This window comes from Haemaphysalis longicornis, unplaced genomic scaffold, assembly GCF_048455015.1.
Source record: "Haemaphysalis longicornis isolate Haplotype H1 unplaced genomic scaffold, Haemaphysalis longicornis Haplotype H1 scaffold_1, whole genome shotgun sequence".
NCBI lineage: Eukaryota > Metazoa > Arthropoda > Arachnida > Ixodida > Ixodidae > Haemaphysalis > Haemaphysalis longicornis.
In genome coordinates, this window is record NW_027526203.1 from 340,354,978 (window position 1) to 340,382,051 (window position 27,074).

At 49.6% G+C, this 27,074-nt stretch overlaps 1 protein-coding gene across 4 annotated transcripts in view; it reads right to left on the reverse strand.

The window, feature by feature from the left end:
- Positions 1–27,074, reverse strand: part of LOC144152985 (uncharacterized) — a 167,409-nt gene that overhangs the window by 20,000 nt on the left and 120,335 nt on the right. For all 4 annotated transcript variants that reach the window (XM_077684610.1, XM_077684603.1, XM_077684623.1 and 1 more), the window contains exons 2-3: positions 4,743–4,911; positions 2,101–2,282 (exon numbers count right to left, since the gene is read on the reverse strand). In XM_077684610.1, coding sequence (XP_077540736.1) covers positions 2,101–2,282; positions 4,743–4,911 — 351 coding nt within the window. The remainder of the gene's footprint in view (positions 1–2,100; positions 2,283–4,742; positions 4,912–27,074) is intronic.

Here is a 27,074-nt window from a genome sequence, read left to right on the forward strand (position 1 = left end):
CATACACTGTGCTTTGTGGTACTTGAATTTTTCCTGTTTACTTTTATTTCTCGCTTTGAAACGATGCTTACCCTGCGCGTGATTTTCTCAGAGCCGATTAGCGTTTTTTTTTTTTACTTTTATTCGGGAACGCGTTCCATGTTCCTTGCATACACCAAAATTAGAATAAGCCGTTTAGATTACGTCTAGAACTCGTACCAAAGTGTAAGCCTGAACGCCGTCTTAACGGAGTCAACGCCTTAGTTCCCAGCCCCCTCGTCTCAACCTACGCTTCACCCATGTATACACTACTTGCACACTGTTAGCCGACTGCGTGTCAAGCTGCGCTGCGTCGCACACATTTTCCCGAGGAAAAATGTTCGACTTCCGATCGCACTTTTGCTCGCTTTTATTTTTACCTTTCATTTTTTTTTTCGACCATAGCAGTTTGCCAATCAGCTTGGTATTTTCGAATAGATGCGCAAATACTGTTGCATTAATCTGCGTGCCACTGCGGCTGATTCATAAACGATAGTCCAATTATAAACGGACAGACACTTCTAACAGAATGAAGAAAGTAGAACACTAAAAAAAAACGACAATAGCGTCCTCCCTTTTTATACACACACTACATGATATATGGCCGCTATACGTGCATGGTTATTGCGACGCGCGCAGGTTTGAACGAAACAGAACGCATAATCGGCTAACAATGCCGAGCGATGCTGCACATTCGCACAAATCGCAACGCAAGCTGCATGCTCTTTCGACTGCCGTGCACACAAACAGCATGCGTAGTTTCCATGAGCCGCAGATCCACGAGCACTCGTGTGGCAAAAAGGCTGACGAGTGACACAAATGAGAGCGACAGAAACGTGTTTGTTTTTTCGTGACGCACTTTACGTGAGGTTTTTACTATAGACCTTTCCAAATAAGCAAGCGTTTCCACTAGCGGAGCGGAGCGCTTTCGGCTTTTTTAAACCGTTCTCTGTCCCTCACTTGGATAGAAATGCTTCTTGATACTGACGCCAAGGTCTTCTACTTGGCGTGCTTTGCTTAGAGGTGAGCGTATTAAAAAATTAACGATCAAAAAGAAAACTATTGTGCAGGCAAACGCACACATGCGGCGACGGAGCGCGTGTTAAGACGTCTTTGATTTCATGCATTTGGACGAGGTTATCAGTTATAAAAATTAGACTAAAATAAAGCTCTTACGTAAACGTGTAACTGTGCTAAAACAACGGTTTCGTTTGCGGTACTCTTATTTTATGCGCATCTGGCCATAGTATGTTTTAAGTAAGCTTTTATGCGTTCCTGGCCAATCGCGTGCTTGCATTTAAAATTTTCAGTGATACGCGTGAATGCATTATGACTAAATGTCATAGTATAATACTGAGGCTCAAGCTTTCGTGCTCGTTACGCCGTTCGTGCGCCCAATATTTGTGGCAGCTTTCTGCCTTCTTTTCTGAGTTTTGGTCGTTTAATACACAAAAAACAGGCTATAGGGGAAAAAACTCATACAGAATCTGAGGCAAGTGCACGTACTCAAGCGCATGCGTACTTAAGTGCTCAGGTGCTGGGACTGCGCGTTTTCAATGGGAAATCCTTTAATGGACTCAAACTCAAAATTTTGTGTCCGCGCGCAAGCTCCGAACTCGCCTTTGCGCCCTTAAATAGTTCCCCGCTTTATCGCTAACCAATTGCCCCAGCGCGGTGGCAAGCTCTACCGGGCTCCGTTGTTGCCTGTTCGTCCCTTGGGTCGCTCCAAGTCTAACTTACGGGAGGTATGCACTTCGTTACACAATCTCGCTACGCTATCTGCGATTGGTCGGGTAACGCGCTCACAATGCTTTCAGCCCCTTCGATATCCGCGAGCACTTTTGCACCCCGGTGCTTCTGCATTCGCTGAGACCGGAGCGGCCCGTATACAGGCTGAAGACTTCGTGCACAACGTTACGTTCCTCGATCGTCACAGCTCTTCAAAACACGTCCGCGTGCGCATGCATGCGTGCGAACTACACGCTACGCCAGTAGCGCAAAGACAGCCGAATCGGCGGGCTATGGCGGGCCCGAACAACGCCGAGTCATGCGTGCATGCCGAGTGCTTGGGGTGCTGCCTACCGTTGGTCGTGGTGGAGGCCGCGGCCCGCGTGGGCTCCGGCGACGGAGGCGGGTAGCGGTCCCGCACGGACACGCTTACGGAGACCGTGGATGGCTCCTTGCGCAGCACGTTCCACGCTCGGCACTCGTACAGGCCCGAGTCCTGCCTCCGAGCGCTCTTGATCTCCAACCGCGACCGACGCCTGCGTGGGTTGTTCACTCAGCTGTAGTGCCACAGGCCACTGGCGTACACGGCAAAAGGGACTGTCTCCTAAAAGGTTCCACACGCACGCACGCACGCACACACGCACGCACGTGGGTACAGACAGACAGAAACTGTCGCAGCTATAATGCGCATCAGTAATGAAAAAATAGACGTAGCGCTTAACACAAGTGCGACCCCGTTAATGTTGTCGGCCATCATGTGGGTTTTTTTAGACCTAGAGATCTACTACGGCATGTCTAGCAAAGTTATTCATGGCGTCGCGATGACCTTGAGCCACCGTAGCGCAAGTGTGGCCGGTGTGACGTCGCGCCACGTGGATCACTGGGGAGAGGTGTCACAGCTGCATTCGCTCAGAGCCTCGTCGCTGCAGTACCACGTGACTAGGCGGGGTTTAACGGAGACTTCGCCGGCGCTTGGTCGCTCAGTCTCGTCATGGGTAGCGCGCCGGCTGGACCGTTTGTATGTGCACTCCGGCGCAAGCGACATGCTGAATCAAATCACCCAGTAGATAAAGCTATACAGCGGGCAGACCTAGGCAAACAGATAACTAGGTTTACAAATGGCATACCTGGCAAATTTTTTGTGATATTGATTGATTGATTGTCTTTTAACGAGAAGGCTCGTAGCCGAAGGGGGGTTAGTTATTATAGAATAATTATTTCATAAGGTTCAATTACCTAACTTATCATTCATTATTTTAAGCGTTAAGCTGACAATCGGAACGTTGCCGAGCACACGTTAAAACATCTGATACTCTAGTTTCAAACATTTTAACTTTGTCCCACCCTTTTTATATGCGGTGTTAAAGGGATACTGAAGTAAGCAATAAAAATTGTCGAATTACATTACCAGATCAAATTCCGAAACGGAGAGGCTATGTCTGCATTTGTTCAGGCGAATTACATAACGAGAAAAGTGTTTTCTTATGTGCCGTTTCTTACCCGCCGTCTTCCCCGACTACTCGCTCATGTCGGCAACGACCCCGGCAAGCCTGCAGCGTTATATATTGAACGTGCTGCAACCACGTTTGACGTGCAAAACACGTAGCTCAACGAAAAAAGTTGGTCGCCATCCCGCCCTGCGAAAGTGGATGTCCAGCGAAGCTGTTGTAAACGACTACAAATGGTGATGGAGGAGGGTGTCCAATATTTCTCGTCGTCTCGACGGGCTTGTCACTTGCGCTCGGCTAGTGTCGCTAGGTAAGGGTACAGGGTATCGGCACTTTTTTTCTCCTATTGTTCCGTGCCACCGCCATTATCATTGGTCAGTATACGCATTACGTGATATTTGTTTACACTGTGACGGGTCACGGGTGCCGCCATTTTGTTTTTTATGCGTTTTCATCGGTCAACTCTGGTTGGCTTAGCTTGTCCTCCCTGCTCTGTGGCTGTGCGCGATTGTCGTCGTTCCGAATGCGAATAAAAGATGATGCGTGTAACAGCATTGCAGCAGCAGAAGTGTGTCCAAAGATGCGGCAAATGGTGGGTCCTGTGTAGCCTGACGCATGGGCTCGGCGTCTTGGGCATGAACTGCTCTATTTAGTGACACTATACTGCCCAGCCTTCAGATATCATCTGCAAACATAATCATTACTAGAAACAAATGGTGGGGGTCCCGTTGTTCACAGGCGCCTCATCATCCACAACGCGGTTTCGGTGCTTGTTTTGGGGCTTCCTTTAAACGAATTTATCTATGATGCATGCCTGATTAGCCTGACGCATGCGCTCGGTGTCTTAGGCTTTGGCGCCTTGGCGTTTTTACCCGCGGAGATTGCCCACGGCGATGAAACCTTTGGGTGGTAGAGGTATACATCTTTGCTGTAATAACGTACATTTTTTACCATTAAATAGGAGTACATGGAAATTTGGAGACTGAGACGGCCCTGAAAGACATTGCAAACCAGGTTGTTTCTTTTTTTATTACTGAAACAGTTTGTACGCTTACCGCTGAGTGCGCGTGGTGTTTTCTTTTCCTTTTTTTTTTTTTCTTGCGCGTTGCAGGCACTCTATAACTGCAGACCATGCCACAACGAGGTCTATGCTTCGGCGGTGCCTTAGTGCGCTCAGCAGAGCATGCATTCAGCATGATGGGAGAGGGCGCAACTTATTTCAATTTCCAGTGCACGAAGTCCGTTCGCTAAATCGAAGTCGCATACAGTGACTTCGATAACTCTTCTATTGAAATGGATCAAATCAGTAAAAAAAGTAAAAATAGAGCAGGCACGGCGCATTTTGAGTTAAAAACGCTGAATTCGCGCCGCTAAGTCGATGCGATCGGGAGAGAGTGGTTGCTGTGTTGCGTACGAATATTTCGTGCACCGTGGCCGTTGAGAAAACACGACGGTCACTTCCAGTTTGTCAGGAGCGGACGATAGGGCTCGGAACGAGGTGTCCGACAGCGCCCAACCACATCTATGGCGGCCGTGCAGGTCACTCACCATTTAGTGACGATGTGCACCCTGGCGTTGGGCGTGACGGGTTTGCCCATGAAGTACCACTGCACCCAGGGTATGGGGTTCCCGTTGAGCTTGCAACGTAGCTGCAACCGCCGGTACGCGTCCACCCGAGACGTGGACCGCAGCCACTTGGCTTGCGCCGGCTTCAACACTGCACCCGAGAAGAGGAGGGGGAAACGAGGAGCTCACAACGGCCCTCCTCCGCCGCAACGCAACAGCACAGGCGCGCGCAAGGAAGGCACCAACAACAAGGGCGTACAACAAAAAGAACGTCCCTCTATTTCGCTGCGTGTCGATCCCTATACATATATATTGTCTCCCTGTCTGTTTTTCTGTGACATAATATGACGGCATGCCTCGTTCCAAGCAAGGCACTCGTATGTTGCTCGTGACACATTCGTCGCAATCATCATCATCGTAACCGGATTCCCACTATCGGGAAGAGTTTTTCCAATCAAGTTTTATACCCATTTTATGCTAATACAATTAGGGGTCAACTTTCTTGTCTGTACCACACCTAGTACCTGCGAAAGCGGATGCGGGTACAGCGGCTCCCTCTTTCGCCAACCCCCCATGCCACTTCCCCCCATTCGGCAATTGGACACTGCGCGCAGCCTTCATCTCTTCATGCGATGCCCGGCGATGCACGCGTGGTCAGTAAACTGCGGCCGCCAACGAGCGCGACATTGTGCCGTTCATCGCGTATCTCGTTCAATCAGCCGTCTGCCGTGTTTCCTGGTCACACACCATGTGAAGTGGCACTAAGTGAGGCGCAAAAGAAAATCCGCACCTTGGGCATTTCGTGCGCCCTGCACGAACGTAGTTCAGCTCCGCCTGTTGGACTTTTTTTTAACAGCGAATCTGTTAAGCAAATCGTTAGTGTATGTGGTGTCCGCAGTTAAAAAACCAAGAAAATGCCGAGCGCACGTGTGTGCGTGCCTCACGGCGACCGCCCAGCGTACCCGGCCCACGTTTGTCAAGCCAATTATACCCACTTAGAAAGATTTGCCAAGATGAAAAAGAAAAAAAAGCTCCAGCGTTCGCCGTAATCGTGGCAACACTTGCTCGGAACGAGAAAGACACGTCATAGCACACGCCCCTCCAAGGTGATGTCCAATGATTATCACTTCCAAAAGAATGGAAGAAGCTCACCCTTATAGCAACAATGATGGAGTAAAGGTCGTTGAGGCAGCGAATTGAAGGAGGAAATCGGCTGCAATCGGGGACTTAAACCGTCGTGATGGTCGTGAAGGTTGCGTAAAGCTTCGCTACATTCAAGTGTTACGCGTTAGTGTGGACTTCATTTTTTTTTTTCGCACGTGTGCGGGCTTTCCGCGTAATTTCCGTATCCCGAAACCATGCCAAAGTTGTTTCTTAACTCAGCCGCCTCACGTATTAAGCGGCTCCACTGCCATAGCGCCACCACCTCCGAGGCGTGCCCGTGTTGCCTGCTATGGATGGGGAGCGGGAAAACGCTGGATTAGCACGCTTTCGGGGGCCTCCGGATTCAGGAAGCGACGACGGCTCGAGCTGCGAACGACCTTTCTTGACTCGGAAGTGGCGGCACGTTTTTGGAACCACGTCTCGGTTCCCGTTCTCTTTGCCGCCGCGCGAGGAAAGCGCGAGGAGGCGGAGAGAGCAGCGAGCAGAGCGGCGTCAAAATGTGAGCCAGATGAAAGAGAGGTGTGCTGCCCCCCTCCAGGCGCAGCCAAGCCCAGCCGCTTCCCGAATTGGTGCTGCTTCTACGCAAACGCTTGTCTTCGAGCTCCACTCGAACCGATCCGTCAAGCGGCTTATAAGAGGCAACAAAAATGGCTGCGCCTCTGGGCAGACGGCGAACCAACAAGCAGAGCGGTGGCGGCAGTTAGCCAGAAGCAATAAGGCGATGTGCGCGAACATTGAGCTTACATTTTTGTCTGCTTTGTACAGAGGTTCATTTTTAAATATGTTTCTTCCGTGATGCTCTTCTGCCTTTGTATTTGTCTCTCATTTTCTTGAGGAGCAGTATAATATATTTTTTTATGGCAGGTGAATTGTGCCTCACCAGTACTGTTGGCGATGAGTGAACAGATTTAACACGACGTTATGAACCTGATCATCCAGAACTACGAACGGTGAAGGACATTAACGTACGAACTTGGTGAACAATAACCATGACGAGCTGGCTTACAATATCGAGATAGCCTGCTAGGAGAACCCGCCTGGTCGCTTAGAGTCTAGACATTTTCGTTTCGCGCTTACTGGTCGAGTTCACAAGTTCACTGCTGTCTTCATTTCGCCAACGCTGCCAAAAAGCTCGCTAGGAGTTACAGTTCCCGGGAGACACCGGAAGCAAGCCCGCCTCAATCAATCTCACAGGTCGATTGCTCCAGACTCGGTGGCTACCGCACAGAGTTGATATCAGCCCAAGCTTATGGCAGAAAGAAGTTGGCAGCTACTATCATCACGAGATAGCCTACCAAGAATAGCGCGCATGCGCAAAATACCTGCCCGTTATTGACAACCTCAGCGTCCCAGCGACAGCAGCGAAGGCTGAAAAATAGTAGTTGGCCATTGTTTCAACGTGTACTGCCGAAAATAATCGCCAGGAGAACTAAGAGAAAAGGGGACAACTGGAAGTGGACACAATGCAGCAAAGCAACTACGCGTAAGCGTGGCCACGTTCAATTTCTCGTGCCTCCCCTTATTTAAATAAACGTATCCGATCAACGAATCAATGCTCAAACTGTGTTTGAACTGATTTCCTTGCCAAAAAAAAAAAAAAATCTATTCACAACGGCCCGCGTAGAACGATTTAATTTCATTCGTTTTTCTTCGTTGGTCTTCACGAAGAAAGGAAGAGCAAGCTAACTATCCTGAATGTTACGATGTCGCTCACCCTAAAAGCCTAATGTTACCCGCTCCTAATCTTACAATTTAAGGAAAAAAAAATCTAATAGTCGTCGTTCAGCAGCGCATGCTTTTTTTAGTGCCTGCAACGGTGGCCGTTGGCTGGGAGTTCTGCTGCTACGCGCCAAATCGCTGGTTCGCGAACAGGCTGTGGAGGTGTTGTTATGAAGGAGGGAGAGAGGGAGAGAAAAAGAAGCAAGAACGCTAGTGTATACCATATTCGGTGAACGTTAAAGGACCCCGGGTGGTCTAAATTAACCCGCGCAGCCTTCCACTAACGCGCGCCATATGACCCAAGTGTTGTTTCGGCGCGTTAGGCCACACAATTGATTTTCTTTGTGCGACATTTGAAGCGGTGGCCACCCCCTCACTCATAAAAAACAAACATGAATACAATAGAAAGCGCATGGTTAGTTTTCATTTACCCTTAGCGTACATAAAGTAGTATACCTTTGATGCCACGGAGCACGCAAAAAAAAAAAAAAAAAAAGCGAAGCGGAACATATGGGCTGTCGCGTATGCAAAGAAAGAAAATCGCGCTGCAAAGAATTCGCGTGAACAAACATCGGCGGCCGCGCTGCACTGGTTTCCCGAAAGAGCATTTGCAGCGCCTTCAACTCTTTAAATGACGATGCACGCCCGATACGATTGACAGAGCTGTAGGAATCACGATCTACGCTAAACGCGCGAACGCAATTCGAGGACTGTGCGTGACGATTATGTCAGGAATATTCCGGCAATCAGGAACAGGCTGCAGGAATGCCCTGAGTCTCCGTGCAATTAAATCCGAATGGCAGTTAGTGCCCGAGCGACGGAGGCTTGCTCAGAACCCTCCCGACTAACTGCAGAAGATAAAGAAAGCAGGAACGCAAGTAATCACCGCTGGTCAGACGTATACCGATATGCGAGCTAGTTTCGGCGGCGCTCAACAGGGAAATCCGAGACCTGGTCACCGAGGCGCGGACGGCAAACTTCGCGGCGACGGACGGCGCAGTGGCGACATTGGAAGGAATATGAGAACAGGAGGAGTCCCCGAGTTGTTGAGATGTGACCCGGTAATTCCATAAGGTATACACAGCGTCTCATCTAGAAGTGCGAGTCTCGGGCGGAGCAACAGTGCCGGTTGCACCATCCGAAGCATGTAGAGCTTTTCAAGGTGGCACTGCCGTAATCCGGATAAGAAGGAGAACCCGCCTCTGTGGGACGTTGCGAACCACTCTGTGAGAATGACCGAGCTTGTGAGCCACGTGTGGTGCGGCCAAAGTTTAAGAGGTCCGGAGGACCAAAAATAAAACCCGGGACATGCGGGTGGGTGGGTGTCTGTTTTGGCCCGCATCTGTGTACTGCGCGCTTTCCCTCAGCAAGGCGTTCGCCGATCCGATAAGTTGATGCATAAACATTTGTCTCTGATCGCCCGCCTGTACTCCAGACCGGCTGGGTGTTGGAATATGATGAGGTGGGAACTGCGAAGCTGAGGAACTGACATTATTATGTTCAAGCGGAAACGTGAGGACGAATAAAAACTGCTCGGTTCAGTGGCCGTGACAAGAGACGCGCTCGCCGTGACGATGGAAACGGCGAATTTGATTGAGAGGTATAAATGAAACACCAACGTACAGAAACTGCCACGCAAGACTAAGATTATTTATCTAAATTGATCATTCAATGCATATATATATTTTTTTCAAAACAGAGTACATTATAAGGCTGTATCAACAGCTTTTTAATCGCTCCCCTGTAACGTAAGACAGCTGCGCCGCAATCATGACCGTGACTGGTTCCTGTATCAAGAGGGTTGGAGAGCGCAAACATTCGTTTGGTTACGGGGTTGAACCAAAGATTCGCGGATTGTGAAACATGCGCGTTCGCTTAAACAGTCCCACAAGTCATTATGTTCTTTCATCGCATTTCTTATGCGTGCTGATGCTCGTTACCCGTGGACAGGCCATGACATACTGGAGATGGTGATCACCGCGTGCCTGCTAAGCGCCAAAATTAAAGAGGTTGATAACAAGTTGACAAGTTCCTTTCGTCAGCCGCTATTGCCTCAACGAACGAGGGTGCTGGTAACTTTAATAAAATACTCTAATTAGCACAGCTACACTTTCTGATGCCCTTGTAATAAAACAATGAATACAAACTGAGCAGACGCTCGCTCTTTAAAGGAGAGCCAGCAGTGTCCAACGCCACGGAAAGCATAGAGAGAGTTCGACTTTTTAAAAATAAAGTTATTAATATATATATATATATATATATATATATATATATATATATATATATATATATATATATATATATATATATATTATTTTGACCACCTGGGGATCTTTAACGTGCGCCGAAATCTCGCACACACGGGCGTTTTTGCTTGGTCGGGAATCGAACCCGCGACCTCGTGTTCAGCCAGAAGAAGCACAACGCCTTAGCCACTGAGCCACCGTGGCAGGTTACGCGAACCGTAACTGAACCGAAAAAGTAAATAATGGTTACCGGATCACGACGAAATGATTCGACCATCCTCTGTTCATAACGCGTGGTCAAGGCCACTCGGGGCTTTTCGCTTTCACGCACCACCAACTTTCGTAACTCCTCACGCACTTAAAAAGAAGTACAGGAGGGCACTTCCATCCCTTTCTTTTCCAGCTTCCTTGGAAACAAACGAAGGTGTTTCTCTCTCCCTTTTTCACGCACTTTCCCCTTCAGATCAGTCGCAACACTGTCAAAGCTCTCTTCGTCGTTACAACACGAGGAAAGGTATGCGCACCCATGGGGCAACGTTCCGGTACGGCTGGTCGTGCCAGTGGAGTGTAAGGCTGAGCAAAAGAAGTGACCCGCTCTGGAAACCTGCAGGCGACATGAAGCATCGTCTTTGCCTTTCCCTCGCTGCGACTGTGCTGGGATAATCGGGCCGAAGGTTTCTGCACTGCGCGACGGTGAAGGCCCACACCCGAAATGCGCATATTTCAAAAAACGTCGCGCACCTGGAAAATGTAAAGATGCTCAATGGCTGAGCCGTTGGCTGCTGGCCACAAGGGTGCGGGTAAGACCACCGCATCCAGCGGCCGTTTTTCTGGGGTAAACGAAAAACTAAAACTTCCATGTGTCTAGATTTCGACGCACATTCATGATTCCCAGGTGGTCTAAATTGCTCTGCCGGCCTGCAATATACAGGGCGGAGTAACTTGGGGGCGTCAAACGCGCCAGTATTCTTTGACAAGTGTGCTTCCAATGGCCATCAAAAATAAAAGGCCCACCTCTTGGTTTTCAATTATGCTGTGCAGAGTTCGTACACGGATATTTTGGCTCTTTTTTTTTGTGTCTTCAGCCATCAAATAAGCAAAACACCGAGAAGTAGATTTTGCTCTAGACATCCCTTCCTTTGTCCAGCCCTTACTGCATCAAAAAGTGTCATCACGGCGATGACAGCGAGCGCCGTCAACATCTCCCCGCGCAGAGCTGAGTTGAAAAGAAAATTGCGTTAATGTTGGTCGAAGAATTGAACCCCGGGCCTCTGGAATGCGAGACGAGCGCGCATTCCCAACACCACCATCGCTAGATTGCTCTAGCTGACTAAAGGGGGACCCAATGAACGCTGCCTTCGACTTAGAAACGAAACGTGTGTACGAGACGGGTACTGATGCCTAATTGAATAATTCGAGCACGCGAGTTGCAGAAGTAGCAGTTCAGCGGGTAGCACAAAGTACGGTCCCGCTAAATGTCCCATCCGCTGGGCGACTCAAACGCGGGTATGTGCCGAGTCATAGTAACGGATGAAAAAAAATGGGGGGGGGGGGGGACACACACACACATGGAAAGGCGCGGTGATAATAATGACACGACACATTTGGAAATTGGACACTAATGGCTCCGCAATCACTGCATCATGAGGAAGGCTTAGGTGTCCTCATAATTTTACAGCGAAGCTGTTAGCCCCTCGTTGGTCGGGATTTTTCGCGGCGTCCGTGTGCAGAAAGGAGGTGGAAGCGAGTAGGAGAACAACAAAAAAACAACAATAAAGAAAGTCTAGACGATAATGAACTTGGCACAGCCACTAAAGGTCGCCTCTTCATTTGCCTGCCAGGCCATGCGGATGCCTGAAACATCAAATCTTCAAGGCCACACCACAAACACGTGCACAGAGAGCGGCCGAACACATGGACACCGGCGGTCGCCCCGACGCAGCAGGTGCAGCAGAAAGATGGAAGGGTAGACGGAGCAGCTTCCAAGGCCATCCACTTCTGTAGGACAGGATGGCTGCGCAATTTTGCTCGCTTCCGTTCTCCTCCCAGGTTCCAGGGAAGGGGAAAATAATAGAGTTCTAGCAGAGTGGAGAGCCGGTGCCGGTACGGTACCCGGTAGGCGACCGGCGCTCCTGCGGGTGCGCAAAGGTGGAAAAACTGGTTGTGCGCACGCGCAGGTGTACCGGGTACCGTACCGGGACCGGTTCTTCGCCCTGCTAGAACTCTTTATTAGCTCTTTTTGAATGGCAACAGCACGCACGGCACCACAGAGCAAGATGCGCGGCACTAAACCGGCCCCTAAGCAAATCTCCTTCCTGTTCTGTAAAGGATACTTCTCCTTGAGTACTGCTGTGCTGCGGAGAAGCAGTTTCAACGGGGTGCTTTTTGTTTTCCGGCTAAAAATTGGGCTCGAGACTGCGAGGTGGTAACTCTACTCGCCCTATAATCTTAGTAAACAGGCTTTGCTACTTTCCTTCTGAAGTTTATTAAGCAATAGCTTCGCTAACCTTCATTTTTTCTTCCTTACAGAGAGGCACGAACGCCCTGTACGCTTTACGCAGCCTATGCTGTTCCCCGTTATTTCGTCGAGGCATCTCTTTAATCCGAAGCCTTTCCCTCGTGTCATTGCTTCAACGTGATCTGTTCACCGAATATAAGGAAAGTGGAGTCCGGACTAATGGAAGGTTTACCAAACCAATTCTAATAAGGCGATAAGGGAAGCAAAAAAAAAAAAAAAGATGTGGGTACAAACGTGTCAGATCCCAGTAATGAGGGCGCTACACGCGTGGTTATGCTATTTTTTGCGTGAGGTGGTCGCAAAGAGAAAGTGTGGGCACAAAGGCTCCGCACTAGAGACGACAACAGTTAAAAAAAAAGAACAAGGAGAAGTAGAAAAAGAAAGAGCAAAAAAATAGCACAGAATAAAAGAACCGCGAGACACAAGGAAGTCGAAATTTTCCGAGGCAAGCCCTGGGCGACTCGGCTCCCAGGCGCGGGAGAGAGAGGGGAGGCTTGGTTCGACGCCAAGCCTCGGGAATCGAGAATTCCTCGCGACAAGGGACCCACTCTCATCGAGACTGCTGGCCCAAGACACGCTGGCTGCGCTGGACGAGGGGCGCAAGGGTGAGCAAGAAGAACACGGGAGGGGGAGGCACGAGGAGACAGGGCTTTAAACTGGGGCAAAAATGTCACGGAAGCGGAACGCGCAGCCGCCAGCTGCCGCCGCGTCGAGAGGCGAGTACGCGCGGCGCCAGTATTTCTGGGGTCACAGTGGTTACTGCAAAAAAGAGCAAAAGTGCAAAGCGCGGGAGGGGCAAAAAAACAACGCTGCTGACAGCACCGCTTTTTGAATGATAAAAACGACCGGCTGTTCGTTCACCCGCGCCTTCACCCCTACACTAACTTGCGTGTGCAGCAGTCTCGCGTGGCGAACCCCATCCTTTCTCCCGCGTCTCCCACTGTCACGGTTTCAAGGCGAAGCCGGACCACGAAGGGACGCGCTGAAGAGGTGGGTAACGCTACCAGCGGAAGAAAAAAAAAAAAAAAAACGAGTAAACCCAGAAGCAGCACATAAAAGGCAGCGTATGGCAGATAAGCGCCAGACAAGAGGAATGCAACAAATCGACGCGGCAGCTCCCTGCTTGACTTTTAGGGGATCTGGCTGTCGGCGTCTCACGTCGTCGTCGTCGTCGTAACCGTCGTCCCATGTAGTCACGGTACTGAAACACCGGGACACTCGTTTACGCCTCGCGCTGGAACGCTTCGTGCTTCAAAGATCGAGACTTTTACAGCAAAGCTGCTTACATCTACCCCCCAACAGTTTTACTTCCGTTGGCAAAAACGCCAAGGCGCCACGAATAAACTTATATACACTGCATGCTTCGCCCCTTCCCTGATTACACGTTATTGGAGATGGCCCGGGATTTTTTTCTTCAGTATTTGAGGCAGTTTTTGCAAAACAGTGGCTTTTCTAACACAACAGGAAGAAAATGAGGTATAAGGAGGAAATATATTGCAATGAAGGTCGCTCGTAACTAACTCTCACGCAAAATCTCAACTTACCATGCGACCAGCCTAGTAGGTGCTAGCGCCATCGGCTTGACTTACAACATGCCTCTATGCATGGCACGCAGGTGAACCCTTGTTTTCAATCAGTCCGCTCCCGAAAGTTGCGAGAACCCTACCCGCCCATTTATGACAACAGTGAGCTGCAAATGTTTGATCTGGAGCGTAATATGGGGGCATACAAGTGAAATACCATGCCGTTCTGTCTGATGTGAACTGTGAGAGAGGAAAGCGGAACTTGATGCGTTCAAGCAGCAATGCATGCGGATTGGTGAGGCTTAATGGTGTTGCGTTGCCGTGCACACGCTCTGCTCGTTGTGGGCGAATAGACCTGCCCTTTCTTTCTGCCTCCTTTCGTTCTCCTTAAATGCCGCACGAACTCCCGCTTAGTCGTAAAAATTGTGCGATGCTAAATATTAGTAAGCGAAAACGAATACAGACAAACGATAGAAATCTTAAGCACTTTGTGCAATCAACAGCTTGGTCGGGTTATATCTTATCCCGACTTTGGACACAGTCGGTGGCGCAATTTGATTTAGCGGCGACTCGTAAGAAAATAAGAGCGAATACTTTAGAAGATATAATGGAAGAGGACGAAGACCGAAGACAAATATGCCTTTAGGCTATAATGCGCCGACTGTCAGATTGAGAACTGGACGAGAATATAGCTTTATGTTAGTAAATGCGCGGGACAATTTTGTAGTCTTCCTCGAATTCCTTCTGTCATCGTGCAAGTGCCGTGAAAGACATTCCAAGTCGGTGCCGTATCCCCGATGGCCCCACACTGCAACCCATTCGAGGCTAACTCTTCTTAGGGGACCGTTGGCAGGCACACGTTGGAACGAACCGCGTCAGGTCCATCAAACGAAAACAGGACGAAACGTTCGTGCGCTCGAATGTCTCCGTTCGCAATTTTAGCAGAGCAGGCCCACGCGCGACGTGCACAGGCCGAGTTATTCGGCGCTAAGGGCCGTAAGTGAAGGCGCTCGTAAAAGGGTTGGTCGTTTTCCCCAGGCAGCGGTCTCCCGCGCGACGGTCAAGGCATTAGGGGTCGTCTCGGCCGACGTCTCCCCCGCGGGAGCCGAGGGAAGGAGGGACACCCAAGGCCGGCCAGCGGGTGCAACAACCGCGAAGCGCGATGGGGCCACCGCGCTTCGCCGAGCACGCCGTCTCGAGCAGGCTCCCTCCGAAAGGGCACCAACTCCCTAGCCTTTCGCAATCCCTTAACGTGGCCAGACCGGCGACATTTGCAATACGTAGTTATGTGGGCGCCTGTGACAACCGGCCGAGAATGCAAAGCAGTCGTGTGTGTGGAAAGAGATTGAAAAGGGGATTCCGTTCTGTCTCACCAAATGAAGTCTGGCTGATGGCGAAATCGCGTCTCCAACCGTGTTCGCCGCCACAGCTGAGTGACCCCGGAGCGAGCCTCGTATACGGGGTCTGCGCGCGACGCACACGCGTTTCCGAATGCGGTCGTGATCAGTGCGTGCACTCGTAAAAGAGACGCGACGCCGTCAGCTTGATCACCGGGCGGCGGATTTTCTAAAGGGCGACGTTGAGCAAAACGTCTGCGGGTATCACATACCATTGCGAAATAGAACGTCCTCCGTTCAATGTAATTTCCGCAAGGGAGAAAAAAAAAAACGGAACGCATTCGAAAAACATGGACGCAACAATGTTTTACTGCCAAGGCTGCTTGAAGATATCGGCAGTTTAGGTAAAGCGCTGCTCGCTGCTAAAATCAAGCGAATCACTTTTCGCAACGTGCACTGTCCCTGGTCTCAAAGGCGGAAATTTTTACGACGTAGTGCCTTTCCCTTCGGCAAACACACCCTCATTGCGAATTCGGGCTGTTGTGAAACGCACATATATAAAATTATTCCCTGTCGTACATTTCGTGTCCAGCCGTCATGTTACCAATTGCTTAACATCCTTTTTTTGACCGCCTCTATATACGGTGATGCTGACAGTTGCGCAGTATACATTGCATCATCTCACGCCTGTTGGACATACCGGACGACTAGTTTTTACGAAAAGTCCTAGTTATACTCAGCAAAGCTTATTAGGAGAGCACGACGGTTATACCAATTTAACGAAAGCTGCTTGGTAAGGAAAGGCAGAGTCTTACAGCTCTAAAAACGCAAAAGATACATTATCGGCATTCTTTGAAAATATGCAGTACCTTCCAATCGCAGTCTTTTTCTTTAAATGATAAGCAGGTAGAGCTGACGCAACAAACACGCATCTCATTATATAAGTAGGGTCGGGAGTGAGATGAATTTCGGGAGGATTTTTGCAGAACTTAATTTTCAGCAACAGAGTGGCAAGGCTTGGGTAACCAGCACATACGAATATAGCGAGTACCTCATGTCGTCAACTAGAAAATCGCACTTGTCATTTGGTTAAGGAACAGATGGAGGCAATAGAAAAGAACTACGCACGTGGTGAAGAGAGAATGAAGAATGCAAACATGTTACTTATAAAACCTGTGTTTGTGCCAAGCGGTTAATGTCGCCTCCACCCGAATTCTCCGTCTCATTCACGGTGTCCAAAATCCAGCAACCAATTCCAAAGTCATTTCTAAGATGCGTCCGCGAAAAGTGGCACACGTGTTCTGTTACTGGTGAGTTAACAATAAAAGGTTGTCGGTTTTACACTGTCAAAAATAACAGACGTATAGCACGTATAGCGTGAGACGGGATCCGGAATGACGTAAATGGTGGTGAGATAAAATGCTTGCCGTGTCACCTTTCCGCCAGATACGCCCCGAATAGTGCGAGCACACCGTTAAAGCAAACAACGTGCGTAACCGTGACTTGAAAAAAAATCGCCTCCCGCATCGGCGGCGTCGAGCTAATTTTGAGTGGAGGTTCAAATAAACCCAGCGTGAACTTCAACATTTGCGAGAAGGTCGCAGTCTGCGCTTCTGAGAGGTAACGCATGCTAAATGCTCGTCAAGGCCCCGTCGCTGGGACGTACACACTGCTATACACTTCCGCGTGTACCACAGGGATCACAAGGCTATCACAAGTGTTCTTCTTTTTTTAATAAATGCTTTGAAAACCAACGAAACATAGTATATCGTGTGCGCCGCTTTTCGCCCATTTTCTTCTCCGAAGAATGTCTACCATTTCTGTTAATGAGAACTTAAAGAAAGGAATAGCCGCGGAGCCCCTCCCGGCGTATGGTTTAGTGGAACGTACCCATGATGATGATGAGGAGCACCAGACAAGCGGGCTACCTCTTTCACAACATTCTCTCTCGCGCAAAAATCATATGGCAAAGTTCGGGAGGGACAAATTGTCAAATCTACGAAGAGTCAAGTTCCTGGTTGATATGAGCCAAGAACGTTTGACATCAGAATGAAGTGAGTTGGTATTGTTCATGGCTACGCCAGATCCCTCGCCTGTGCGCGCTTCTAGTAGCCAATGAGCGTTTGACACTTTGCGGCTTCCGTCTCCAGCGACGATAACCCTCCCGATTGTTGTCGAACCATATACCAAGCCACTGCGCCTCGTACACTATATACATGCGCCATACGGTCGGACTATAGTTGAGCTTTATTTTCCAGTTTTAGTTGTAAAATTTCCCTGCTGTTGTCGGCATTTTTCTTGGTTGCAGCTGGTTGCACGCACGTGGGACGTTCTCAGAGTAAACTATGCTCGGTAATAATGCAGCTCTGTGCCTTGGCTCGCGCCACACTGAGCGCCTTCTTGTTGAAAAGCGAAGGTCCACATATATTTTCTTCACTTCTCCGAACTGGCGATTCTTTGAGGTGGTGGAGATTGCAAACGAAAGCAGTTTCGAGCCTTTAAACTTGTCCTTTCTGCCACTTTCACCTTGCTTTCTTGCTCAATATCTTCTTTGGAAGAGAGAGAGAGAGAGAGAGAGAACAAACTTTATATAACATTTTAATGCCATTTAGGCGCTTGATGGGGCGTTGCGATGTTTTCGGGCCGCATATGTCCCAAGGTACTCCTGCCCCCTGGTGATCAGCGCAATCTGTTCTTCCAGGGCGGGGCTGGACAACAAGGTCTTCCATCGCTCAGGGTTGATGTGAGGGGTGTGGGGTGAGCTTGGGGAAATTGCACTCTCCTATTCCCGGCCGCGGCGGCCGCTTTTCTAATGGAGGCAGAAAGCAAAAACGCCCGTTTGTACGAGATTTCGGCGCACGTCAAAGATCTCCAGGTGGTCAAAATTATCCGGAGCCCTCCACTACGGCGCGCCTCATCGCCTGCGTTGCGTTGGCGCGTTAAACTCTACAATCAATCTCTCAATGCACTCTCCTATTATGTGTTGGAGTGCGCCCACTTGTCTGCAGTTGGGACATTCTTCCTCGTATCTATCCGGGTAGAACTTGTTTGCAACATGTGACATAACACCGGAGCACGAAGTATGACGCGGAGGGCATTCATCCACTGCGTACGCCTCGGCTAGTGATTGTTACGATTCCAAGCCTTTATGGTAGGCTTATCTGGCGCATTTTACAGCCGACAACATGGCAGAAGCGCGATATGCCGCTTACTGCATGAGATATTGAAAATACCCATCCAACGATAACGTCGGCTGCCGAGCATGTTGTGTCACAGAAACGAAATCGAAACTGGTTTGATTTCTAATCTCGGACGTCACTGCTGCTAGTTGGTGCAGCCGCCACAAACAGCGCACGGTAGTTTTTTCTTTCAGCTTTTATAAAATAAATACCGCCTCATCGCCCGGATAAACGATGAAAAGCGTGTTTATTTGAGCCAGTCTACGCAGTGCAATTTATCCCTGCAAACTTCTTGACCTCATCTGCCCATTTAATTTTCTGCCGCCTCCTGCTACGCTTGCCTTCTCTAGGGATCCACTCTGTTACCCTTAATGACCAACGGTTATCTTGCCTTCGCATTACATGCCCTGCCCACGTCTATTTCTTCTTCTTAATTTCTACTAATATGTCCTTAACACGCGTTTGTTCCCTGACCCACTCCGCTCTCTTCTTGTCCCTTAATGTTACACCTATCATCTTCCGTTCCATTGCGCGCTGAGTCGTTCTCAATTTAAGTTGAACCCTCTTAGTGAGCCTCCAAGTGTTTATGACCCGCAGGTGAGTACCGGTAAGATGCAGCTGTCATACACTTTCTTCTTAAGGAACAATGGTACGCTGCCATTCATTATCTGAGAACACCTGCCGTATGCACTCCACCCCATTCTTATCCTTCTAATTATCTCTGCCTCATGGTTGGGATCCGGGGTAACAACTTGGCCTAAGTAGATATATTCGCTTGGTCGCAGTTAGCGCAGGACCGGGGTGGTTGGAGAATATTGGGAGAGGCCTTTGCCCTGCAGTGGGCGTAGATAGGCTGGTGATGATGATGATGATGATGATGACGCAGTGCAAGCAAAAACAGGAGCTTGACAAATTCACTTCAGTGTCCCTTTAAAAGCCCAGAGGCATAACTTAAGGTGGGAAAGAAACGACGTATGAGGAACTCTTAATCACACAAAGAAACAAGAAGGAAAGGTGAACAAAAAAAAGAAAATAAAAGGAAACAGCGCTCAAGAAGGAAAAAAAGCAAGCAACAAAACTATCGAAATCATAAGCCATCAAAAACAAGCAATTACATAACTAATATAGATGAGACTGGGACACGATCAATTTATAACTAACAAAGTTCTGCTAGGAAGTTTCTTTCGAACAACACGTTCTAGGCCACATGATTTGTTGATATCTCATGATTTGCACTGCAGCACTTACAGTGCCTTCCGTTTCTCTATTTATATCTCTTAGTGCGTCGCGACATTCCGTCATATTGGGAAAAAGCTCGGTCAACTCATTCATTGGGGGTGTTGTAATTGGGATGAGGTGTTCAATTTCACCGATGAGGAACGTGACGTCGCATCGGACGATCCGCCTCCTTTCGAGCAGGGCCTGTATGGTCCTATCCAGCGTCGCAGGTGTCGTATAGGGGCTGGCGACCGGGCTCACAGGGCAAAAGTCGGTGTCACCTCCTCGTAAGTACAGTTACAGTGTACTAGAATGTTCAGTCTCACGTATAGGACGTCTTGCGCTGTTTCCGGCGGGTAGCACCCAAGACCGAGCTTGCTGCGTCTTCTTAGGCTGGCGCGAAGTTTCCTGAACCGGCTCCTTCGATCCGCCGCTTCAGGGGCAGCCGTAAATATGGGGGGTTATTGTCTTCACGAGCATGCCCTGCCTTGCCCACATGAACGTGTCAACTTAACATGGGGCTTGATAAACGTCGTTCAAGCAGGCCGGGAGGTCGTAGAGGTTTTCTAGGTTTCAAACTAATATTCCCAAAGTGTTGAGAAGGTTGCAATAGACTGCAATGGGCGCCGCGACAGCTGTCGCCGTCGTTGAAGTGCTAGAGCACGTTGCCGCAATTCCGCCGTGTTTTTTTTTTTTTTATGAGCGATAGTGCTTTCAATAAAAAGCGCCGCGTGACCATCTTTTGTATTCAAATATGAGGCTAAAAAGCGATTGGACGATCGGCCGTCCACGGTAGAGACAGTCTTAAGACATCGGCCATCAAGTCCACAGGTGGCGACAAAAGCCATTTTCCATTTTCTCAATGCTACAGGCTTACATGAGACTTTAATGCACTGAGTATACGCGCGTTTCTACTCCTGTCTCTCTTCTTCTTTACCTGTCCTTGCCTTTATCCCGTGAACCCTACTCCCCCAGTGCTGGGTAGCAAACCGGGCCCTACACCTGGTTGACCTCCGGCCTTTCCGTCCGTCCCTTCATTTAACTTCCTTCTCCTCCAGCATTTAACTATAACACGCAAACTCCGCAATTGGCTGGGTCGGCAATTGCCCTGCCAAGCGTTATCAAACCGGAGACGCTCCATTTTATTAAATATGGGAGCGCTGTACAAATTAACCAGCTCCGGTGTGTAGCTTTCTGTCGCGATAAATTCGGCCGGCGCATCCAAGGGCGAAGTCAGCGAAGGGTTCGCTGTGCGCCGAGGCGTGCTTGTAATGCGGCGACCGCACCAGGCGCCCACTGTGCGTCTGGCGACAAGTCTTGCGTCAGCGTCTCTTGCATACTTTCAAGTGCTGAGACCTTGGCGACGTCGAAAAGAGGGTAACCAATGCGCTGTGCACGCTCATAAAACGCGGCATACGGAACTCGACGCACACTAGCGAACAAGAATACTCGCGTGAAGCATCGATTGTCTTTCAATCTCGCCCGTTCTGGCCCTGCTTTCCTTGGAAGTTCTTTATTTTTATGCGCGAAAGTTTATTTTCACAGAAACCAAATCAAATCTCTATGTTTCGCTCATCTCGCACACGTCCGCCCGCCCATTCGCCCGCGGATTGATTCGCTGGAACTTTATTCGCTGGAACTTTATTGATTCGCTGGAACAGCAGCTACAAATGAGCCAAAAATGTTTGAACGTCCGTTTCCTTCCAAACACGAGAAATCCACTTCCCCAACCCCGACATTCACACATGCCGCCACCCAAACCGTCAGTTCTTCCACAAAAAAAAAGAAAAAGAGGGCAGTCTTTAACTCATGTTCATGTTCATTCATATGAACCCAGTGCGCACGCTTTATTTTATATGAGAACAGGGACACAGACGGAACAAAAGACGTCTGGACGTTATTGTGAGTGCGAATTTCTATAGCACTTGGCGAAGTTCCGGGCATCAGAAGAGCAAGACAGCACTCGCAAACAGTTACTTAATTTTTTTGTGTATACGCGACACGTCGTATGTGCTGTCGTTACGGCATTTATGCCAGACCGATAACCTTACCGCTTCGTTACCTTCGCCGCACCTGAGCACAGGACCAGACTCATGCGGGTGTAACAGCCAAGTATTGCCAGCGTGTACAAGTCAGTAACAGACGATGGGAAGAACACGCAGGGCAGTTTTGGTGCAGCACGTACAACTGGAATATGTGAGCGTACAGTTCAGTTTGTTAATGATGGATTATCGTGTCGAAGCATTTTTTTTCTTAATTTCATATCTTTTAAAGACCAACCTCTGTTATGTAGTGTAGTACATCCGCCGTCTGGTATCACGAAAGGAGTTACGGGAAAAGAAGGTATATATGGAATTAAGGCGTATCGTTCGCCCTCAGTTTCCACCTCACTAGATCTTCCTAATGTAGGATCAGCCTAGAAGAACGACTCCACGCAGCAAAATTTCATCACCTGATAACAGCTTTGGAGCGGACTAACACTTGTGGGCCTGAGTACTGACCTTGTCGAGCTCCCTTAAGCCTCTGTATACGGCACACTCTCTATTTCTACCTTTCCTTCCAATCCCATGCAACATCTGCCTAGGTGTAGCCAATACAAGTTCACAATGGTAGCGATGCTGTTCCAGATTAGTTAGAGGGACTCTGCAATACTTACGATAAACGCGTTCACTCTTTCCTTCGCGTCTTGAAGCACTGCGAAAGCTATAGTTATCGCCAGCACGGAGCGGCACTGCGTGATTTGCTCGTCGCGCCGGATACGCGTTTTGTTTCTGCTTTTCTTTTGTGGCTTTCTTTTTAAAGTAGCTGTCGAATGCGCTCATTGCTGCAACTGACGGGAAGCCTGCCAATAGCCGCTACATGGCCTTAATGACGTAATTCCAGCGGTCGAAGAACGCCACACCGAGAAAGAGAGAAAAATCTTTTTAGCGAGGTTTTAAAGGGACCCTGCAACACTTTCGATAAACGCTTTCACTCTTTCCTTCGCGTCCGGAAGCACTGCGAAAGCTATAGTTATCACCAGCACGGAGCGGCACTGCGTGATTTGCTCGTCGCACCAGATACGCCTTCCGTCTCTGCTTTGTTTTTGTGGCTTTATTTTTAAATTTGTTATCGAAAAGCGTTCATTGCTGCAACTGAAGGAAACCCGGCCAACAGTCGCTACATGGCCTTAATGACGTAATTCGAGTGGTCGAAGAACGACAAGATTGGGAAAGAGAGAAAAAATTACACCACCTTCCCATGGGGAACCCTGATGAGGATTCGAAGCATCATGGGGGTTCCGTGTGGTTCCATTGTGTTGCCGTTATGTTGAGTGATCCTGTGTTTAGTAGCGCCAGAGGGAATTCCGCGTCTGGGTCCACACCGGTGGCAAAGGCACGCAAGTTACGGTGAGTAGGCGGTGGTTCTCGAGGCGCCGAAACTCGTCCATCATGTTCTTGTCGATGTTGTCGTCTCTGTGGTAGAATCAGTAGTCTCCGTCAGCGTTGGTGAGGTAAAGGTTGTTGACGTCGGTGAACCGGCTGAGAGCAACGTACACGCCCTCCTCTTCGCAGCTTTGTCTTCTTCTCCTTCTTCTTCTTCAGCGGTTCCCCTACGGGAAGATGACGACGGTGGCTGAACGCGAAGCTATCTCGTGATGGATTCTTTGGTTGGCCAATCCCTAGGGGCATCCTGCCACAATCATCATCAGAGTTGCTGCGGACGGGGCACGGACAAGTGACATCCCCCCGAGCAAGAGATGCTCCGCGTCTAAAATCTTTTGAGCGAGTTTCCAAGTTATCTGATGGGCATAGAGCAGTAATTTTTGGCTGGGGTACTTCGCGACCCCCTAATCCAAGTACTGGGTGTGTTGGGTGAGTACGTTCTGCAAGCATTACGATTTTAAAAGGAGTTGAAAAAGAGTGTTGCAGGGTCCCTTTAAGTTATCTGATGGGCAGTAATTTTTGGTCGAGGTACTTTCCGACCCCTAATCTAAGTACTGGCTGCGTTCGTTGAATACGTTCTGCAAGTATTTAGGATTTCGAAAAAAGATGAGAAAAGTGTTGCAGGGTCCCTTTAAGCCCGTCTCCTACAGGCAGTCTCTCGAGCACGATCTTCGCAATTACTCGCTGCCCACCGCTTCCGATCGCACTCGCATTCGCGATCGGAATAAAGGAGGCATGTGGGCGAAGCCGCGGGAAAATGATGATGATGATGATGACGGTTGTGGTGGTTATGATGATGATGATGATGTTTCTTGGTGAATGGCACATACCCAAACAGGGGATCGGCAAAACATCGGGGGTATGAAAAAAGATCTTAATTATTTGCAGGCTCCTGTAAATAGAGCTGCTGATCCTCTTCCTCCTCAAATCGCGCTAGCGCCCCCTGCCTACGCCCATATTTCTATCATTTCCCACACACTCCCCCGCCCGCCAAGAAGGCTAAGGGCGGACAATACGGCTAAGGCCATTATTCAGGTTACAACAAAAAACAATCCCAAAGTTAAGAAAAATTCCGAAACACAAAAACAACAAGAAACTGTGGTTGATTCCTCTGTCATAGAAATCGGTAAAGCACGAAAGTGAAGTGTGCAGCGAAATCTGCAGCTGAGCATAGTTTGCGGATCGGTGGCTGTCTTGAGGGTGTGCTTGGCGAGCGACGTCCTGCTGGCGGGTCGCTTCGGCAAAGGTGTACTGGCGTCATTTTCGTGACGGATATGACGTCAGTGAAATCTTGGGTTATCGCGGGCATAAAACACTTCCGTGTTAAAATATGAAACCCGAAAACGAACAACCCTAAGTATAACGTACTCTTTAGTACTAAAGGTTGCTTCCCCGCAAGAACACCCTGTGTGCAGGGGTGCACCCTTTACGGGCCGCTTGCTTCGTTGTACAGGCGTCACTTCCGTAACGGATATGACGTCAGCGAAATATTCGTGTATCCGAGAATAAAATACCGTGTTAAAAGATGCTACCACAAGATAACATCTCAGAACATCACAGTTTAGAGGCTTAAATTACGCTAATCTAAAATCTGGTTTCTGGAACCTGGTTACAGTTTATGCCTTCAAGTTGTACGATTTTCGTTTGGCACGTTTATTGTTGGGGAATACTGGGCCATGTGGCCAAGCTGCTGCCCGGACGCGATGTTGTCGTCCGTGCCTGTGGGCTCCGTCTGTCCTCCGGGCCAGAAACTAGGCGCCCTGCTCAAAGACTGTATTTTTTGAGGACTGCACTAGCCTTCTTGACGGTTGGCGAAGTGAGTAGGAACTAAAATAAGAATGTGGGCGTAAAGAAGCGGGCGCTAGCACGACCTGAGGAGGAAGAGGATCAGTCCGATCAGCTGCGCGCCAAGGGCTCACTCATTGCGTTCCATTGCTTCCAGAAAATCTGGGTCTTACCTTCCCTCCTGCTGACGGTCATCTAACAGGGCTAGAGGCTGGCGTTCCCCAACAACGGTGCCTGAGAACTGCAAAACAACGAATTCTGCAAGCCTGCCACTGTTAAGTTTGTCTCCATGTTGCTGTCATTAAGCAAAAGTCTGAGTATGACGTCGGGACCACCGGCCGAACACAGCAAATGCAGGCCTTCGTATGACCCCGAGCGCGTGCTGAAAGAGCAGCGACAAGCTTTCCCCAAGCTCCAGGTGGTTTCCGTCGGGCTCGATCGGCCCAGGAAGAGTTCCCCATCTTACAGTCCTCCGAAGAACATTGCCGAAACCGTTTTCAGCATCGTGACCCAGTGCGAGTCAGGCCACGGTGATCCAAAGAGGTGCAACCCGCCGACGATTGTGAATATATTGGAGAAGCTGAACGCGAAGCCGGGTGGCACCAACAACACCATTTCGGCCATCAAGACCATAATTTTCAAGACCCCGGTCATGACCGCTGGAGCCGACGTCACCCACCCAGATCCGACGGAAATGAACAGGCCCTCCGCCGCCGCCGTCGTAGCCAGCGTGGACCGTCTCGCCTTCCGCTACGTGTCCACGCTCCGCATACAGATGCAGAGCTCGGTCGCCAAGGCGTGCGTCGAAGTCATTGAGGACATGAACAACATCGCCGGGGAACCACTGGTCGGCTTATGCAGGATAAACAACGGCGTCAAGCCAGAGAACGTCTTCCGGGACGGCGTGAGTGAGGGGCAGTTCAGCCAGGTGCAGCAGTACGAGGTCGCCGCCTTGCAGGAGGCCTACCGTGAGGTCGAGCCCTACTATAAGCCAGCCACCACCTTCCTCGCCGTCCTGAAGAGGCAGCGCCACACGCGCTTTATGCCCAGGGACCGTCGAGACAGCTCCGGCAAGTCCGGCGACATACCGCCGGGCGCCGTCATCGACACGGTCTTCCCGCACCCGGTCGACTTTGACTTCTTCCTCTGTTTCCACTTCGGCATCCGAGGCACGAGCCGACCAGCCCACTATTGGCTTCGAAGTAGACACCCTGCAGGGACTTGCCTTTGGCGCGTGCAACATACGCACTGTGCGTCCGGTCGGTCTTCACTCCGACAACGGTCTACTACGCCCACCACGCGACCAAGAGGGCCAAGTGCTACGTGGACGCATCCTCGTAGGGCTCCGGCTCCAGGAGCAGCTCGAACAGTTCCATGCCATCGCAGAGTCGCTGACTTTCCCGCCAAGATTTGCAAGCTGATACAGAACAAAATGTTCCACATTTGAATTTGCTCCGGAACGCTCAGAGGCCTGTGGTTTCTGCTAACGCATGAAAGTTACGTGAAGCGTTTGTGCTCCTGCGCATAGCTTGGTACGGTTGTCAGCTAGCTGTTCAGTGCAGCACATATCAAATATGTTATTTTTTATTTATTCGTTTCAAGGAGCTTACTGTTGTCTTGTTTGCACTAAAATATCGCGTAGTGATCCCTTGATTAGTTTGTGCCATGCTCACTTCACCTGAACAAAAGAAGAAAGAACAGACGCGCTGCTGCTAATCCAGCCTTTTCCGGGTTTTCCGGGTGTGGGTTTCATGTGAATGCCAAAAGGCAACGTCACCTGCTCTTCCCCAGCATTTATAAGCAGCTTCTCAGTTCCCGGGTTTGTACACCAGCATAAGGCAGATCTGGGAGGCAAGACTTCTGATCCTCTGGAAGCGATGCAACACAATGAGCGAACCATGGGCGCAGCTGATCCCTTTACCCTCAGGTCGTGCTAGCGCCCATATTCCTCTTATTTCCTACATCCCTTCGCACCGAGAGTGGAACGCTAATATAGCTTTGCTCTTGCTACGCCAGGTTATGTTTCATCTCCGTGGCCTAAAACTCCCAAGTTCCTTCTATTTGTAGGCAAAGCAAAAAGTCATGCACGAGAAGCTATAATGCATCTCCGCTGTCAGGCATGTTGCGAGGGTACGCTGGTTGTCAACATCGATGTAGCTGGAGTGATGCGTCCACCAAGTGTCGTAGCGAATACAACCCA